This window comes from Mustela erminea, chromosome 1, assembly GCF_009829155.1.
Source record: "Mustela erminea isolate mMusErm1 chromosome 1, mMusErm1.Pri, whole genome shotgun sequence".
Classification (NCBI taxonomy): Eukaryota; Metazoa; Chordata; class Mammalia; order Carnivora; family Mustelidae; genus Mustela; species Mustela erminea.
In genome coordinates, this window is record NC_045614.1 from 35,417,922 (window position 1) to 35,438,743 (window position 20,822).

At 40.3% G+C, this 20,822-nt stretch overlaps 1 protein-coding gene across 2 annotated transcripts in view; it reads right to left on the minus strand.

Moving 5' to 3' along the window:
- Positions 1-20,822, minus strand: part of SUCLG2 (succinate-CoA ligase GDP-forming subunit beta) — a 266,471-nt gene that overhangs the window by 128,526 nt on the left and 117,123 nt on the right. For both annotated transcript variants that reach the window (XM_032324636.1, XM_032324626.1), the window contains exons 3-4: positions 3,527-3,626; positions 2,584-2,674 (exon numbers count right to left, since the gene is read on the minus strand). In XM_032324636.1, the coding sequence (XP_032180527.1) occupies positions 2,584-2,674; positions 3,527-3,626 (191 nt within the window). The remainder of the gene's footprint in view (positions 1-2,583; positions 2,675-3,526; positions 3,627-20,822) is intronic.

Here is a 20,822-nt window from a genome sequence, read left to right on the forward strand (position 1 = left end):
CATCAAATTTCTATTTGTGAAGACCAGCTGCTGTCTCCGAAGTCTTCTGCTTGGTAGAAATAATGTATGACTCTTTAAGAAAACAGTCCGGGGAAAATGATGATTATCAGTGGATAATTCAAGATACAGTATTTTGAGATCAGATTTTTGACATTACCATGCCCTCCATATGGCCCAGGAAGTCAGAATATATTAGGCATTGTTGCAGAGAGAATCTAAATGGATTCCATGAACACTCATCCCACGAGGACCTGAGCTGATTATATTTCAGAAATGTGACTTCATCTGTGACTGACACAAATATCATCAACACAACCTTTTTGTGGAGTCCTCCAGGATGGGAAGCTTTGGGGAACTACTGGACCACTGAACCAGGTTGGTTGGGTTTTGTTTTTCGTCTCATGCTATTGAAACTGTGATCTGTGGATGAGTGTTAGCACACAAATTATCTGTAACAGAACTGTGATTAGAAAAGATTAAAAATATACTCGGTTCTCCCACTTATCTCGCTGTACAGTAGTAACCTTTGCTGGAACTGAATCATGAAGAACGTGGTGAGTAGAAGAGTCTCACCTCCCATATTGTTACCCAAGGGAACACAAGAGAAGTGTATTGGCACAGACTCAGAAAAAAATATCCAAAGTGTACAATGTATGTATGTGTTTATACAACTTCTCAAACAATCTTAGAAATCTAAAGTTCTATAATGGGGTGACTTCTATCTACTGTCCAAGATTTCATAAATGAAAAAAAAATCCATGTTCCTTAAAGTTGTACACAATGTTATTGTGTAGGAATAGTAGTAACATAATAGGAATGTAGTAACATAAACTACACAGAATAAGGACAGACCTGATATATGCCATTATTTCAGGGGGGTGAGAAGCCAAAGAATTTCTGTTTTCAAATTTTTCTATTTCTGTAAGATAGGAATTTTTTTTTACATGTTTAAATTACTTTTACAATTGGAGGAAAACACAATACACTACTTAAAAAAACAACACATTATAGACGTTTCCTGGCAATGACTCAATGTACAAGCATACACTTATCACCAGCCTTTCAGAAACCTACCTCCAAACTAATTTTATGCATTACCATACAGGGTGAATCTGCTTTAGGTATTTTTATATGTTTTAAAAAAGTACCACAAACTCTAACCTAAAAACTCATATAGCCATATAAAACAACGAAATCCTACAAACAAAAACACTAATCATGTCCTCTGTGGACAAATTTTGAAGAAGTTAACACAGGTAAAGACTCATAATCAGATTTAAAAGGCAAATAAAAGCACTGTGTTGGGCCAAACAAAAGTCAAAACAAAACACTTTGAGTTTTAAAACAGTTCTTACATCTGAGAAGAAGTGGGAAAGGGAAATCACCACAACCCGTTTCTCCTTAGTATGCTCTCTTGACATTTATAAAAGCTTTAAGTTCTCAGAATGAAGGAGCTAATGACCACCAGGATTTCCATCTCCCTCTTTCAGACCAAGGGAGACCCAAGAGACCCCCACCATGGTACACTAAGAACCAACCAGCAATTTTTTGTTTTTTTGGTCATCTTGAAAATTTTCTCCCCTTTTCACTCTGAGAAATTGAGAACAGAACACACTCCCTCAGGTTCCCCAAGCAGGCACACTGATGGTGGAAACCATCATCGGTGATGCTGTGTCCACACAGCAGAGAGAGAATCCCTGAAAGCCTGGGTCCCCATTCACTGTTATGACAGCGTCTTCTAACCATCCGTGCCTGCCAGGACTGGGGTGTGGAATCTTGTCATCACACAGGAGCCAATGCTCAGAAGGGTTCCCATCCTGGTCTTTTGGCATAATGTTTTGCTGGAGCGGACTTGAAATTTGAACAAAGGCCCCTATATGTTTTTGAACTGAGTCCTACAAATCAAGTAGCCAGCAGTGGTGTCTCTGTGTACCAGGAGGGTGTGTAAGGTGGACAGGCTGACAGGAAGAGAGTCAGGTTCTGGCCTTGGCTCTGCACCCACGATTTTATGACTGAGGCGGGCCACTTGATTTGGGGTTTTATTTTCTGCGTGTGTGCGTATGCGCATGAGGTGCCCCCTAGAGACACTTGGGAACCCCAGTAGACCACTCACCCACCGTACGTGCAGTGAGAATAGTGGATTTCAGTGGTATTAATCTCAAAGTAAGGTAAAGCGACACTTAGAAAACCAATCACAGCAGGTAACTCTGATTCGTAGGATGAGGGTGGGGTTATGGAGGAGCAGAGAATGTCCACACTGAGGAGTAAGAGCTGTCACTCAAAGCCCGTTCAGCTTTAAACAACCTGGGCCTGTGTTCTGGAAGGGAAAGCCATCGATTCCATCATTCACCCACACCTACTTTTAGTAAATGCTAATGATAATAAACACTTGTACTATTACAGAACCCTTACGTTTCTCCTCAAAGTCATACCACAACCTAAACAGATCAGAGGAGGTTTAAAAAATATAATGGTGTATCACCAAAGTGTAGTGCTTCATCAGGTTGTCAAAACTGAAATAGGATTTTCTCTTCTTCTTTTCTAACAACATACATAGAAAATGACCCACAGCATTCGCATTACCTTGTTAACTTTCACACCTTCTTTTGGAGTTTGTTTTGTTGCTAGATTATACCCAATCATCTGTTTAGCCAGCTGTCCCACAACTTGAGGGCTGAGAGAGAGAGAGAGAAAGGAAAAAATATCAATGTCTATGCTGAAAATTACTTTAGAGCAGACTGCATGCCATGTCCTCATGTCCAGCTCCACACTCTTCGAGTCCGTAGGGCTTTCTGCTCATGTACTAGGTGCCTAGCCCTGTACCGGAGGCTCACTGAGAACAAAATACCTATGGGGGGGGGAGGGGAAAGAGAAAGGAAGGGAAGGAAGGGGAGGGGAGGGGAGGGAGATTCTTGCTTCCCTCTGCTATTCTCTCTCCCCAAAATAAGTTACTTTCATAGTAGAAAGACACTGCTGAAATGCATCACAGATTCAGATATGAGGTCAATAACAAAGACCTGACTTGGGCAGTGTGAGAAGTCTTGGCCACTGAGGGGCACAAGAGAGAGGGTGAGATTCAAAGTAGATAATGAAAAGGTAAGTGACAGAAAGGAAAGGGAAAGTGAGCAGTGCTGGGCCCTGATACCCGAAGGCTTGGACTATCATACAGGAGGGACAACTGAAGCCATTGGTACTGGGGAGCTACTGCGGGTTCTAGAATAGGGAAGAGACACTATGGAGGCCACATTTATGTTGTTGTTTTCAACATTTATGGTGAATCACTGACTGTCTACAACAGAAGGAGTGTTGAGTTTTCACCAATTAGTAGAGAAAAAATCCTTTTGTGAGATAAAGAACACTTGGGCACCACAGAACACTCTTACCTTTAATTCATTTCCTTTTTCGCTACCTTTTGCTCCCAACCCCATTCCAAACATCTTTCTCAAGGACTGCTTCCTTCAGTCATGAGCAAAATCTCCCATAACTGCTTAGCCCAAAGACACAGAATTAAAATGTCCAGACTTACTCTTTTGTTAAGTGAACGCCTCCTTTCAAACCGCTACTGAAGACACCTTTTCCTCTTCCTCCAGCTAAGATCTGGGCTTTTAAAACAAATTCTTTTGCATCTGAAAAAGAAACCCCAGAGTTTGTAGTGGATTTTACTTACAAATAAATTTATCGATCTATCTATCTATCTATTTATTTATTTATTTTTCCAGCAACAAGCAATGTGGAAGTGCATATACCTTCCAAAAATGGTAAAAGCTCACTTAAACTAACTTTGAAAATAAAGGCATAAGGAACTTCAAAAAAACAACAGGGCACCCAAATACAAAGTCTTTATCGAGGACATTAAAATATTTCCTACCAGTTTAATCTAATACTCAACCATCCCAAGAGAAAACAAGGCATGGGTTCCCTTGATCTTTTGAGTGTCAGAAGATGCTAAATAAATCCAGGCCAGAGGTATTAATTTTACTGTGCAATGACACTCCCATGTGACAGAGGCACTAATCTGCCAGTCAGAAAAGCTAACTACCTGTCAGCCGGCTGAGATGTCAAAGGGAAGGCTGGAGTACATGGGGGAGAGGTTTAAGACAAGATGCAAAGGGAGTAATTAATAACTGTATTCTTAGAAACCAACAGATTTCTGAGTGGATGTTCTAGATATTGATGGGACTGGATAAGTGAGGAAGAAATGGATTAAAATTGAAAGCAAGTAATATTTCTGAAGGTTGGCAGGGTAACAAAACATCCCACATCCTAGGTGGGATTTTCCTTCCTTCCTTCCTTCCTTCCTTCCTTCCTTCCTTCCTTCCTTCCTTTCTCTCTCTCTCTCTCTCTCTCTCTCTCTCTTTCTAAGATTTTTTTTATTTATTTGACAGACAAAGATCACAAGTAGGCAGAGAGGCAGGCAGAGAGAGAGAGAGGGAAACAGGCTCCCCACTGAGCAGAGAGCCTGATGCGGGGCTCACTCCCAGGACCCTGGGTTCATGACCTGAGCCGAAGGCAGAGGCTTAAACCCACTGAGCCACTCCGGCGCCCAAGGGATTTTCACTGCTTGACACACTCAAGGAATGGGAGATGTGACTGCTTTTGACCTTTGAGAACCAATTCGTAAGCTCAAATATCTTCATGGACCTGGCTTAAAACTTACATTTGTGAAGCAGCCCAGTGACAGAAATGAGGTCTTCAGCAAATAGGACAGCTGCCCACCCCTCACACATCCATGAGAAGAAAAATAAGAGAAAAAACTGGCAGCTTTCAAATCAAACAGGTTTCATGAAACAAATAGTACATTTCTTCTGGTCACAGCTGGTACTCTCTGTCGGTCATTCATCTTCATCTAAATGCAGAAAACTAAGTCAATCTTCTATAAGGTCATATGAGTTTTCTGGTTTAACAGCAGGTTCAGAATCTGCAGACTGGGCTGCCGTCAGGCCTCCATCTCTTATCCCACTGTTGACCACTGGCAAGTTACTTAATGTCTCCGAGACTCAGTTTACTCCACTGTGAAGAAGCCATGGGACTTCTCTGAGAATTAAATCATACATGTGAATACTTTATCTCAAGAGCCTGAAAACTCTTATGATTAGTGAAAGACTACTGCCACAGTTAGCTCATTTTATTACTTTACTATATTATAAAGAATCAAAGGGATCATTGCCACTTGGGCAGATATGGATAAGTAATAATATTAATAATAAGTTTTCTGTGTCTGCCACCATTCACGTGAGGTGAGGACTCCTCCATGAGTGTTGGCCATTTTAGCTATTTCTGTTATGGTTCTTGTTACTCAAGGCAAGCAGGCAAAGGTTCCCAGAGAAGGAGCCACAGAGGGTTTTATCATGAAGGCAACAGGGAGCTACAGAAAGATCTGGCATTATGACAGCACTGGGTATGACAGCCACTCCAGATGATGTAGTCAGATTATTAGGATTCACTGTCTTTATTGGTTGGTCTTCCTTTCTCCTATATTTGCTTACACTCAGGAAACTAGGGCACACTTTCTCTCAGAAGCAAGCAGAGCACCTTTGGTTTTGGTTTTGTTTTTGTTTTTGTTTTTTTATAAACATATATCTTTATCCCCAGGGGTACAGGTCTGTGAATCGCCAGGTTTACATACTTCACAGCACTCACCAAAGCACATATCCTCCCCAATGTCCATAACCCCACCCCACTTCTCCCAACCCCCCTCCCCCCAGCAACCCTCAGTTTGTTTTGTGAGATTAAGAGTCACTTATGGTTTGGCTCCCTCCCAATCCCATCTTGTTTCATTTATTCTTCTCCTACCCACTTAAGCCCCCATGCTGCATCACCACTTCCTCATATCAGGGAGATCATATGATAGTTGTCTTTCTCTGCTTGAATTATTTCGCTAAGCATGATATGCTCTAGTTCCATCCATGTTGTCGCAAATGGCAAGATTTCATTTCTTTTGATGGTTGCGTAGTATTCCATTGTGTATATATACCACATCTTCTTGATCCATTCATCTGTTGATGGACATCTAGGTTCTTTCCATAATTTGGCTATTGTGGACATTGCTGCTATAAACATTCGGGTGCACGTGCCCCTTTGGATCCCTACGTTTGTATCTTTAGGGTAAATACCCAGTAGTGCAATTGCTGGGTCATAGGGCAGTTCTATTTTCAATATTTTGAGGAACTTCCATGCTGTTTTCCAGAGTGGTTGCACCAGCTTGCATTCCCACCAACAGTTCCCCTTTCTCCGCATCCTCGCCAGCATCTGTCATTACCTGACTTGTTGATTTTAGCCATTCTGACTGGTGTGAGGTGATATCCCATTGTGGTTTTGATTTGTATTTCCCTGATGCCGAGTGATATGGAGCACTTTTTCATGTGTCTGTTGGCCATCTGGATGTCTTCTTTGCAGAAATGTCTGTTCATGTCCTCTGCCCAGTTCTTGATTGGATTATTTGTTCTTTGGGTGTTGAGTTCGCTAAGTTCTTTATATATTTTGGACACTAGTCCTTTATCTGATATGTCGTTTGCAAATATCTTCTCCCATTCTGTCAGTTGTCTTTTGATTTTGCTAACTGTTTCCTTTGCTGAGAGCACCTTTGTTGATGCCCTTGACGCCCTCCAACACTTGCTGCTGTCATAGATATGAACCATTATAACATCCGTCAAACCCACGTCTTACAAACTGGCTCAAGTCTAAGTGGGTAATGAACTAGCTATGATGACAACTTATTATGAGAAAACACACGAGGAAAGAAACCAAGTAGAACTAATTTATTTTGTAGTTAGGCCACAGCATGTAAGGACAGCAGTAAGAGCAAGGACTGTGGAGTTAAACAGACCTAAACTTTCCAACCTCTACCCATCACTTTCTTCATAGACAGGAAGAGAATGAGGCTCAGAGAGGTAAAAGTGTTTTGCCTGTCTGTAACATGGTTATAACGAAGTAATTGCCAGTGGTAGGATGATGTGAGTAATAAATGAAATACAGTACGTAAAGTGCTTATCTCAATGCCTGGCACATTTAAAAGAAGTCAAAACATGATAGCTATCATCACTAATTGTTTTCAGCAATTAAACCAAAAAATGGCATTTGGAATTTGTCTTTTTGGAAGACATTTCTTAATTCCCTTTTGAAGACAACAAGTAGAAAAAATACTTTTTGCTGTCTACTCAAATTTTTAATTGTGATCACTTCAAATTCTTTAAAAACTGTAATCAGCATTCCATTGCCATTATCAATTTTCATATGCTTGTCATCCAGAAGAAAGAGATGCTTTTCTTTACGAGCTTTCCAGCGGCAAAAATTGAAAGCCAGACAGAATACCTAATTGGGCATTGTTAATTGGCACTACATAGGCTTAATTAAATCAGCCTTAGGCACAAACCATCAAGACAGAGGAACAGTTGTAGCCTCAGTGAAGTGTTGTCAATTACACGTGTCACCATTTGACCATGCGTCAAAGGACTCCATGCCACCAAGCTGGTAGACTGAACAGCCACTTGGAGACTGGGCATCCATACTGGGACAAGTGTCAAAAGACAAAGGAAAAGACTATATCCAATCTAGGTACATCTGCATCTTATAACCCAGGCCAAAAATAAGTTCACTAAAATCATCTCTTCTTGTTTGATCTCAAGTGCTAAATCAGTACAGTATGTCAATAGCCCATAGAAAAGCAAGTTTTTCTCATCTGGACTAAAACTCACATGAAGTAATTTAATTCAGTTATTTACTCAAAGGGCTGAAAACTAAGTGGCCAAACCCTACTGAGCAGTATCTAGTCTTTTCATTCAGTATTAATCAAGTTGATTTCACACAATGTCACAGTTTCCATTTTATTTAAAGATCTGGTTTCTCCAAATACACAAATTTCTGGGTTGTTTTTGTTTGTTTTTCACATTATCTTCCTAATCCCAAATAAAATTACAAAAAAAAATCCCTGACATGAAATCCAATTTTTGTCTAACACAAGGTGATTTAACCCTACTTTAGGATAACAAGCTAAAAAAGAGACAGAGGGGAGAAAAAATAGCTACTCTGAAAGATTTTGTATGGAAAGATAGTGCACTTACATACTGATAACCATATTACCGAGTCCAAGTTAGTAAAACCTGAGTGTGTATAAAACTGAATTCCTTGCCCATAACTACTACTCTTACATGCAGCAGCCTGAATGTGCAGTGAATTCACTTTTTTTTTTCTTCCTTTTCTGGTGAGTTTGTGATAATGAAGAGTGTTCACAAATGACTAGGATTCCACTTGGTTAGATGGGAACCAGTTACTATAATTTACATACATTTTAGGAGAAGAATTGTAAGCAACATATTTGATAAGCTTCTAAGTGTGTAAGATTCTCAACTACCATATCACTTATGAGAATATTTGTAGCCATTTAGGAAGCCTAAAAAAACCCATGCTGTGATCTTCTTGTTTGATTCTATTAACCACATTAAAATAATGCTTTCTCAAATGTTTTCTTCTCATTCCTTACCACAAGTGTCATTCTAATTACAGTAACACAGTTTTATACCAATTTTTATAGTCCCCCAATAGTCCCAGGCTGGATAATAAATACCCTTGGAAGCATTATTAAATCTAAAGGAAAAAAAAATTCATTAAGGAAAGCATAACCTAAAGAGAATAAATATGAAATGTTTTTAACCAGACAAGTTTTATAAAACTAATTCACTCTGCTTTTTAGAGATGGCATTCAGAAAATATACTTATACAAAATAATGCTTTTAAGAAAGAAACAGTTTAGAACCACAATGCAAAAGGACCTAGAAAATGTCTGAAAATGTTCATCAGGAATATCGATAAGAATGTTATTTTCAACTATCTTTTTAAAACAAGTTTAGTGAATTCGACATTGCTCTCTTCAAAAACATAATAGCTTCCTAAATGTAAATGCAGCACTGTATGGATGGAGGCTACGAAGGTGATCATCTATTTTGAGCCGGTAACATTGGAGTTGTTGGGGGAAGTACAAATTCCACGGTTCACCGCTGGAGCAAAATTGAAATACCCAGTTTTCAGCACAGTTGCATGGCATAATTTCCAGCATGGTGATCAACTTTCATGAGGTTTGACAGGATTCTTAATTGAGAAAGTTACAATGTATTTCAGATTGACCTACCTCTGGAAGGCAAGGAGAAGGAGGAGGGTGAAGAAAGAAGAGTTGAAGATATTACAGAAAGAGGAAACTTTGTAAAGGACATACAATTACAGGGTGATAAGGTAGAGGCCTAAGTGCCAATTTCCCAAAGAAAATGAGTTAACTTCTGTGATCTCATGATGACCCTAAAACCCAGACTTAAAATTGGAGAATTACCTATCTTTGATTATTATAATATCTCCTGTGAATGGAGTCCTATTTCCTCAAGTTGTAATTCGGTCACTGGGAATTAGATAATATTGCAATGACTCTTTCCATATGCTCAGTGGCATCCCTGAAACTAAAACAATTATTTCAATTTTCAACATGTCTGACATGGGCTTGCCTCACATTGGAACAAAGAATTTCAAGTATGCAAGACGTCAGAATAAACTATTTCACCATTGGTCACATCCCTTGATTGATACCTGGATCCCCAAGAGATACTTGGATACCCACCACACTGCTACCCATCAAAGATTTAAATTGCATATACCTGAAACAGTCATTTTTTTTTAAAGATTTTATTTATTTATTTGACAGAGATAGATCACAAGTAGGCAGAGAGGCAGGCAGAGAGAGAGAGAGGAGGAAGCAGGCTGCCTGCTGAGCAGAGAGCCTGATGCAGGACTCGATCCCAGGACCCTGAGATCATGACCTGAGCCGAAGGCAGCGGCTTAACCCACTGAGCCACTCAGGCGCCCCTGAAACAGTGATTTTTAAAGTAAAAGATGGAACTAGGGCCATCTCTTGGATAAGGGTTTTGTGACGAACAACTAGGAAGTTGTTTAGGGAGACATTATCTTAGTAGTTTTTTGTTTGTTTAAGGGGGGCAGAGAGAGAGGGAGGAGAGAGTGCTTAAAGGAGGGTTTAGTGATCACAAATTCTTTTAGTTTCTCTTTATCCTGGAAGCTCTTTATCTCTCCTATTCTGAATGACAGCCTTGCTGGATTAAGTATTCTTGGCTGCATATTTTTCTCATTTAGCACCCTGAATATATCAAGCCAGTTCCTTCTGGCCTGCCAGGTCTCTGTGGAGAGGTGTGCTGCCAGCCTTGTTTCTACCTCTGTAGGTTAAGGACCTGATTTCAGAATTTTCTCTTTGTCTTTGAAATTTGCAAGCTTTGCTATTATATGTCTACGTGTTGACCTATTTTTATTGATTTGGGGAGGGGTTTTCTGTTTCCTAGACTTGAATGCCTGTTTCCCTCCCCAGATTAGGGAAGTCTACATCTATAATTTGCTCAAATATACCTTTTGCCCCTCTCTTTCCTCTTCCTCTGGGACCCCAATTATTCCAATATTTTTTCCCTTTATGGTATCACTTATCTCTCAAATATTTCCCCTTGATCCAGTAGTTGTTTATCTCTGTTTCTTGGTTTATTTATTCTCCATCATCTTGTCTTCGAAGTCATTGATTCTCTCTTCTGCCTCATTTATGTTAGCAGTTAGAGCCTCCATTTTTTTTTTAATGGAAGTTTTTAACCCTCCTTTGTTTTTGTTTTTCTTAGAGCCTCCATTTTTATTGCACCTCATTAATAGCCTTTTTTATTTTGATCTGACTAGATTTTAGCTCTTTTATTTCTTCAGAAAGGGATTCTCTAGTGTCTTCATGCTTTTTTCAAGCTCAGCTAATATCTTTATAATCGTTATTATGAATTCTAGTTCTGACATATTACTTATGTTCATAGTGACTAGGTCCCTGGCAGTTAGTCCTGCCTCTTATTCTCTTTTTTTGGGTGAGTTTGTTCATCTTGTCTTCTGTCCAGAGAAGAATACATGAACAAGAGAACAAAATGCAAAAATAGCAACAACAACCCCCGTCAAGTTTACACTAAACAAATCAGAAAAGATCAGAAACTGGGGAAAAGAAAAAAAAAAAGAAAGAAAAAAGAGAGAATATAATCAAACAAGTGAACAGAACAGAGCAATACACTAGATCCTGGGTGTATTTTGCTCTGTTTATTAGAAGAAATTAGATCCCAAAATTGTAAAGAAAGAAAAACTTATATATATACAAAAATAAAATCAAATACAATGAAAGGAAGCCAAAAATTTAAAAATATGTGTATATAAAATGTAAATATAAAAATGAAAATTAAAAAAAGAGTTGTTAAGGGGTGCCTCGGTGGCTCAGTCATTAAGTGTCTGCCTTTGGCTCAGGTCATGATCCCAGCATCCTGGGATCGAGCCCCACATCAGGCTCCCTGCTTAGACCTTCCCTGCTTATATTCCCTCTCTCACTGTCTTTCTCTCTGTCAAATAAATAAATAAAATATTTTTTAAAAAGAGTTGTAAAAATAAGAAACTAGTTAAAAAGGAAAAAAATATTTTTAATTGAAAGACTAAAAAATCCTGAGAAAAAAATATGAATTCTATATATTATCTTCCCCTATTTTTGCAGTTCTGTGTGATCCATAAACTTGGTCTTAGCTGGATGTTCCTGCTGGTCTTCTGGGGAATGTGCCTGTTGCACTGATTCTTGGGTGTCTTTGCCCAGATGTAATTGCACCCCCCCCGCCTTGCCAGTGGGCCAGGTTCAGTGAAAGCAGCTCTGGAGCTGATGGGGTAAAAAATGATAGCAACCCCATCTCAGATGGAGTCCCAGAGCTGAAGGCTCACACACTTGGCTTTTCAGTGTGCCCTCAGGAAAAAGGAGTCAATCATTCTTGTCTCCCTGGTTTCTGTCTGCACTCTGTGTTCATCCAGCATGTGACTGAGCATTTTTATCTCAGGCACTCAACCCTACTTCAAGTCTCCAAACTTGGGGTCTCGCTGAAGTTTTGCCACCTGCTGGGCCCCTGCTCAGAGAGTGGTCATCTGACCATTGGCCACACCCAGATTTAAAGATGTTTCTTTCCCTTTCACAGAAATATTACTAGTATTCTGAGATCTCCCACATTCTTGGTCAGAAATCTTGTCTTTTCCCTATTTGTCTTGGTTTGTCAGTTCCTCTACTTGGCCCTCTGTTTGGTGAGAGGTGCCATATGCTACTGTCTGGACTCTGCCATCTGCTACCATTCTGCCACCAATGGTCACAGTACCACTGGTTTCCTCTAGGCTTCTCCCTCGCCACAATCAAGGAAGATCTTTCAGCTTCCCATAAGTGTTCAAGAAAAGTAGCTGAGCCCCCAGTGACACAGCTTTTCCCTTTATAGGCCAGCCTCTGTGCCAGATGCACACATTCTCCAGGGGACAATGGCACAGTCATGCACTGCCACACCCTAACCCCAAGACCTCTATACCCTTAAAGCTGTAGGGTCACCTCCTTTCCTCACTCACAGATATCATCTCACAGAGCCCCTCCACTAACCAGCTCTGCTCCGTAGAAACCTGTCTGTCAGACAGGCCCCTATGTCTGATTTCCCAATCAGGGAGTGCACTCAACATCCTTCTCGCGGGCCTCTGAACCCAGTGCAAATCAAGAAATAGGGCTGAGTACTTGTTCTGTACTACTGAAAAAGTCACCACAGTTAAAAAGCACCTAGAATGTTCTCAGACAATTAGGAGGTCCACCTACCCAGTGCTCATAGAAAACCTATCGGTTTTCTATGCTCTATTGGTAGAGCACTCTCATTTCTATGAAAATCAACTAGAAAAATAAGGACCTTTCACTGCAACATAATTATAATAGTGAAACACTTGAAAAGAGCCAAAATATCCATCAGCATGTGGACATTTGGAGTTGGAAAAAAAAAAAAAACCAAAATGTGTTTATAGCCACATAAGGAAATAATATAATACTATATGTCCATTAACAATGATTAAATAGGGGCGCCTGGGTGGCTCAGTGGGTTAATGCCTCTGCCTTCGGCTCAGGTCATGATCCCAGGGTCCTGGGATCGAGCCCCGCATCGGGCTCTCTGCTCAGCCGGGAGTCTGCTTCCTCCTCTCTCTGCTTACTTGTGATCTCTCTCTGTCAAATAAATAAATAAAATCTTTAAAAAAAAAAACAAAAAAAAAAACAATGATTAAATATATCTTTTGTGTGAACATGGGAATACGTCCACACACACTATATGCTCCAAATAGACCTTAACGATCAGTATTTTCAAAAAACAAATACATTTGCAACTAGTTATATAGTCACAATGAAATCTAAATGAACACTGAAATATTAACTGAGGTTATCTTAAGGGGCTAAGCACTGGTATTATAGGTGGAGCATTATATCCTTTCAGTACTGATTTACATTTTTTTCCCAATTATCACATGTTATCCTAAAAACAAATAAAAAATAAGAACTTAAAATGTGAGACAAACATAGGCAGTTATCTATAGTAGTATATCTTGATTGTTTCAATGTTTCAATTGTTTCAGTGTTCCCTGCTGTATCAGCCTTTTTAACTCTATCATATGAGTCAGGATGCCTATATATGCAGAGGCCTCCAGAAGACATCTTTGGGAAACACGGCTCCACATCTACCAACAAGGCATCCTAAAGTGTCATGCAAGAAAACCAAGAGTGACTAGAGAATGTGCTACCCTTTTCAAACATCTGCTGAGCATCTACTTTGTGGAAATTCAGATTAAAAAAAAAAGTCAGGGTCCCTACCTTTTAGAAACTTAAAACCTCCTGAAGAAAAGAGATACAATTACTAATAAATATTAAGACTGTAATAAATGTTAAGAACACGGTGTAGTGAGAAGGGGACATGGTGCTGGGTCAAGGAAGAGATGGGTTTTCTAGTTAGACGGGGCTGGAAAGTGAAGACATGAAGGGGTCAACAACTGAGAAAGGTTACTTTGCTTTTCCATCTGTATTTGCTAGGCTTCTTAGTTATCTATTTAAATTAGACATCATGAGAACACCACCTCAAATAAACCTGTAAAGCACACCAAGATTCAGCACTACAAATCACTCACATTTGTTATTTCAGATCTTCAGAAAATCTCTCCATATTAAGTTCATTTCCCTATATTCAAGAACAGAAAATAAATAGAAAAAAATACTTACAGGCTTTGTTAAATTTAGTTTTTTTCCCTAAGTGCTTTTAAGATAGCCCATAATTTAATCATAGTGGTCTTAAAACAGACAAACAAACAAACAAAAAAAAAAATAAAACAAGAAAAAAACAGCAAAAGCAGGTAAGCTAACTCTGAAACGGCTCCTGTAACAGTTCCCAAGCAGTCAGTGAGATTCAAACCATGCCACTGCTTAACAGCAACAATAATAAAGGACATGTCCACTGACTCCCAACCTGCAAATAAACACAGATTCAAGACTTAAAATCTGCTACAATTCCGAATGCCAGAGATACAGAATTCCAAACAATGGCTTGGTGATGTTGCCATAAAAAAGAACCCACTTTCTATTTTCCATGTTAGATTGGTAAAGTGGTGTATGACCCACTGGAATTCAAGACACCAGGAATGACCTATGCCAAGAGAGATGGGAGATCCCAGACCCCTTGCCCATGATGCACAATCTACTGAGGTCCAGCCTCATTTGTTACATCACTTTCAAATTACACTGAGTTTTAAATTGCAGCGTCTTGTTCTTTTATTGCCTGTCCAGATCCATTCATAGTGTCTGAAGCATAAGTCTATTGCTTGAATGTTAAACACAAAGACGACTTTGGATTGCATCCTGGAGGGTGAAACTGTGGAATTTCCATGAACTGGGAAGAGTTTATATTTGGTTGACTTTCAAGGGTTGTGAAGGTTGGAAAAATACTTACTTTTTCCTTTTCTATGTCAGCTTTCTTTGGTTTCCTCCTTCCCTTCCTTCCTCCTCTTGTCCATCTAGTTTTGTCAATACATCCAAGATACTCAAGTGCATGTTCAACTATATCTAAGATTACTGTCTTCATTTTCAACAAGTCCGTTCAATAGCCATAGAGATGAGCACTGACTTCAAACTTTACCTCCCATCACCTCCTCCTCAGATCTACACTCAAATAAGGACTTACATGTTTATATCCCCAAGAATTGGATTGCTTGATATATTAACCTGTTCTATACCTAACCTCACACACCACAAAACCTACACCTATTTTCTTGGGACTGTCTTCACAATATTTTTTTGATTATCTCTGAAGCATTCAAGCTAGAATAGTCTTTTCTTTTCTTTTCTTTTGCTAGGACTTTCAGCATCTTAAAAAAAAATGCCTCATTCAAACAAGAAATCATACTAGAGGGAGCCAGGCCAAGTGTTACAAATAGGAAATTAAGGAAATCATAAACTGCTATGCATTTTAATTCCTGGGGAAAAATAATAATATTTTTTGAGTTGACTTTGGAATTGCAACACCCAGAACAACACAGAAAAATGCCCAAGAGCTAGTATCCACATCTAGTAAAACTCAAAGAAAATTCTGGCAGCTTTTAAGTTCTCCAGTAGTATCGGTGTAGCAGAGAGATTGAGTCCTATTTCACACTTGACCTATCAAGCCATCCAATATGAGGATAACCTTTGAAAATACCAATCATTTACTGTGAAGATTCATGCACATTTCATTATTGCAGCTGGAAAACTAGTATCTAAGTCTATTCCTCCTACCCACTGACAGCTCATTCTCCTTTCAAAATATAGCCAATATTTGCTGTATACCCCACACTATACTCAACACCATAGTTGTTAACTGGCTTCCACCTTAGTTTCCTGCAGCATATCAGACATCCAGAAGTAAACGGCACACTCACAGAATTACCTGAAATACTGTCCTTCCATCCTCAACTGCTGGTGTCCTTAGACCCAGCGGCAGCCTCTCCCAGGTCCCCGACCCTTTCCCTTGGCCTCCCAGCACGAGGCTGGAACAGGCTGTCATAATGCATAAACATGATTTTGACTGTGGGGAGGGAGGGAGAGCCTAATACCTTAGAAGAATTTCCCAGGACACAGGTCCATAGAGCAAAAACGGGATAAGCCCCAAAGAGGGGATAACCTAGCCTTACACAAAGGGAATACCTTTTAAAATGAGGAAAATTAACATTCAGGATTACCCAGTCTAACAAAGCAGATGCCAGTTCTCTAAAGGGTCTTCTAGATCAAAGGAGATGCCGGGCCAAGGATGATCAACAGTGCCAGGGAGGAGTTCTGTCACTTTTAATGAAGCCACTCTCAGTTGTGCTAATCACACTCCTCACACCTTCTCTTGTGTGGAAGTTTCCGCGGAAGAGCACACACAGCACAATGCAGAATGGGAGCGTATCATTCCCCTGAAAATGACCAAATGAGCGTGCCAAGCACATAGTGGGCCCTCAGCGTATGGTCATTCATTTATAATCATAAATTATAAACTTAACTTTGCTCTGTGAAATCACATTTACAGTGTTCTTGAGACATTCATTATGGAAGGAGATTTGCACTAAGTGTATTCATTATCTACATTTAACAAACAACCAGCTGAGGTTCACTTATGTGTTATTCACACAGCTAGCAAGAGGAAGAGTCAGAATTTTTTTTTTAAAGATTATTTATTTATTTATTTGACAGATAGAGATCACAAGTAGGCAGAGGCAGGAAGAAAGAGAGGAGGAAGCAGACTCCCTGCTGACCAGAGAGCCCGATGCGGGGCTCGATCCCAGGACCCTGAGATCATGACCCGAGCCGAAGGCAGAGGCTTAACCCACTGAGCCACCCAGGCGCCCCAAAAGTCAGAATTTTTAAGCCAAAAAGATAATTCCAGAGACTGTGCCTTAACCCCTTCACACAGAACCTCGTTACACACAAACTCCTAGCATTTTATTATGACAATTTCCAATCACATAAAGAAGCGTAACGCCATCAAGTAAACACCCACATCCTCACCACTTGGGATTCCACCACTGTTCACATCTCACTGCATTTGCCTTCTCACCTGCCTCCCCATCATCAAAGCCCACCCTATTTTTCTGCTGCATTACAAAGTAACAGACGTCAGTATTGTTACCCGTAAGCTCTTCAGCACACATATCAGTAACTAAAGTTTGATATTTGTTTATAGTTCCTTTTTGGGGAGAGAGAAAATTTACAAGCATGAAATATCCAAATCTGAAGTATATCATTAAGTTTTTGACAAATGCATTTATCTGTATGACTCAAATTCCAGTCAAGAAATACATGACTGTTTGAGAGAACATATCGCTCAAGTGTCTTTGCCATGAAATATCTAAGCAGACGAAGACCGACTATGGAGATCCTAAGTCTCTTGCTGAAATTCAACACAGCAATATTGAATTGAATTCAGACACCTCAGCACAGATGTCAGTACTTGACCTATCATAGGCACCCAACAGATCTGTGACTAGCCAAATTCCACCTGTGTGGAAAAAAGGACTCACCTTCCCCTACCAACAACTCTGAATCAGAACCTTGCCCAAAGCATTCCTAAGTCACAGTTAGTTATATGCAAAGTACTGATTTCAAAACAGACTTTTTTTTTTTGAAACGATGAGCATATGCAAACTTTTTTAAAACAACTAGTTAATTTACTACATGAATTTTTATAGCAATGATGCTTTGTAAGCTCAGAGAAAACTATCCTTGATAGCCATACCAAAACTGTTTCCCTTGCACCACACCTGTGCCAGGATCTTGGTGTGGCTATCCCATTTTGAAAGGGGAAATGAATTCTCCTGGGGATACTTGCACCCTCCTGAAAAGCCAGGATGATGCCGGGAGCCTTGGTCTGTGCTGAAGCGAAAGAATGATGAAAACAACCCTCTCTAACCCAAGGCTTTTCTGTGCTGCCGCTTGCCTGAAGCTTAAGGTTGTGGGACTCTAGACTTTTGATAAGCCTGTGGGGTTTTTGAAAGAAAACCACCAGTAAGTATTTGGAGGATAAAAGACAAAACATATCTGTGTCACAAACCACAGTACCTTACCCTTTTGTAAACTTTAGAAAATGCAGATATAAATGCCTAAAAGTCTAAAACAATATAAGGCCCACATCAACAGTGGTTATCTATACGGGGTAAAGGCTCAAATGACGTTTACCACCTTCTGTAAACCTGTACCTCTTACAATGACTGCTTATGCCACTCAATAATCAGAGAAAAACTATTACCAGATTTAAAAAAAATATATGTTTACTTGACTTGATAAAAACATTTACAATATTATTGCTTGGTCAGGCCAGGGTAGGGGAGGAAGCTCGCTCTATTCCAAAATATGTAACATTAAATATATGTTCGTGTGGGGTGCCTAGGTGGCTTTGTCAGTTAAGCGTCTGCCTTCAGCTCAGGGCGTGATTCCAGAATCCTGGGATCAAGTCTCATTTTGGGTTCCCTGATCAGCCAATAGTCTGCTTCTCTCTCTACCTTTCCTCCTGCTTGTGCATGGTGTCTTTCTCTTTCCTTCACACTCTCTCTCAAATAAACAGAATCTTTAAAATAAATAAATAAACAAACAAACAAATATATGTTCATGTGTACACCCATAATATATATACTGAGGATAAGTGAGGGACAAAATATAACAAGTATAAATTCTAACAACATAGAAGGGGGAGGATTATGGTTAACTTCTTCTTTTTGACTACAAATCTGCTACAGGGAACATGCATTATTTCCACAAACAGGAGAAAATAACAGCTATTTTTAAAATGCACTTGCCATGCACTAGATTGTAAGGGTACCAGCGATGTACACAGACACTGCCATTCAGCTGTACTGGCCTTGCCACCACTTCATTGCATGGAGGAGTGACTGAAGGTGAAGGGTGGGGCAAAACAGGGCCACTTTTCATTCTGCAGCTAACGCTCTGGTCAAAGCCAGTCTCACCGTTCCTTGAGCCTGGAGGTCACATGTATCACTGCCTGCCAGAAGTAGCTGCATCTGGTCCAGGCAAGCCACATTCATCCTGTCACAGTGCCTCAAATTTCCAAAGGGTGACATAAGGGGGAGTGCAGCGCCCTCTGGAGGTGCCCTCCAGCACCTACATTCCAAGAGGTACTTGCAGAAGTGTCAAATCATCTCCTTCCACGTACATTAGTGCACCATTCCTCGTAAGTCCTGCCTAAAGAAGACAACACTTTGGAGATGATTACAGTGCAGATAAGTTCATGAGCCATGGGTCAGAAAGCTTTGGATAAGAACTCGGGCTCTGCCCCTTACTAGCCAGCTGAGTGTCCCTGGCCAGAGAAGAGAGCCTCAATTTTCTTATCTATGAGATAAAGCAGATAAAAGTAGCACTTGCCTCACACAGTTGCTGTGAGAGTATTAAATGAAGAAAAACAACTGTTAAGTTATGTAAAGTACTTAACAATGCCTGGCTTAAATTTACTCATAGTATCCTTCCTTACACTGGCTTATAATAACACTTACCTCTCAAATATCAAGTTCACAACATGTGATGATCATAATGATGAATACGCTATCCACTGGGCAAAATAATTTTCATAATAAATAATAAATCTACTCTTACTGAGTTTTGCAAGAGTTCAGAACACATTAAGATACCTACGTCTTGTATTTGTTCCAATCATAATCATTCAGACATGATTGATAAGGAGAGATGAGCTCGTATCAATTAAAAAGTGTTGATGCCTTCAAGAGAAGCCCAAACTCAAGAGACATTTAGCACTGCCCTGCCTCCTCCCAGATGCACAATCACTTTTGTAAGTAAAATTACTATCTCTGGATCCCAGAGAGCATTCGCCTGCCACAGACACGTACCACGTTTTTAGTTATGTTTGCATTTTGTTTAGTTTCTAGGTCTCCTTGCTTCCTTACTTTTTGCCCGTCTCCCCTTTGATATATCCATGTCTGCTGGCTGGCATGAATGGCTCTGACTACCCACCATGTTTCCTGGCAGAGAAAGCGTCCCTTGACTCCATCTGGAGCTGCTCAGCTTCAGGCCTCACTGGCAGGCTGAGGCTTGTACCAGCACATGCCTCCCTCCCCCAACACACATGCTGTGCCTGCTCCAGCCCCGCGGCAGCCTGCAGAGGAGGTAAAATGAGCTGGAGAGAAAGCTAGACGCTGACCATGGCAGGCATTTGGGACATCGGCACTGGGCTATGTGGCTATCTGTCCTCTAGTGCCCTTACGGCTGTTAAAACTGTCACTATGGTGGCTGGGGTTGCTTTAGGTGTTTTAAAAAAATACTGGGGCGCCTGGGTGGCTCAGTGGGTTAAAGCCTCTGCCTTTGGCTCAGTTCATGATCTCAGGGTCCTGGGATTGAGCCCCACATCAGGATCCCTGTTCAGAGGGGAGCCTGCTTCCTCTCTCTCTCTCTCTGCCTATCTCTCTGCCTACTTGTGATCTCTGTTGTCAAATAAATAAGTAAAATCTTTAAAAAAATAAAAAATAAATAAATAATTAAAAAATAAAAATACCACATATTCAGCACTGAATTTGTCCCCAGAACGGTTAAAGGACTTTATATACCACAACTCATTGAATGTTTCCATTAGCCCTCTGTAGGAGACACTACTCCCAGAGAACAGGACACACACTGGAAGTCAGTCCCTTGTCTGAGACAACAAAATGTAAACTCCAGAGCACAGGATCCAGCCAGAGCTGAAGCTCTACCTGTTCCACCTAAGCACAACTGTCCCTTACCCTCAGCCATTCGAGGCTGGGAGAGTCAAAGAGTTTGGGAGTAGAAAGAGGTGACAGTGGTCAGAGAGAGGGCAAACTATCCACTTTCAAGTTGGACCAGAATTCCTGATGACAGCTTCTAGGGGAACTGGCTGCCAATTAAAATGGTAAAAGGATAATGGCCCAATAGCAGCATTAACAACAATCTCCTGTTT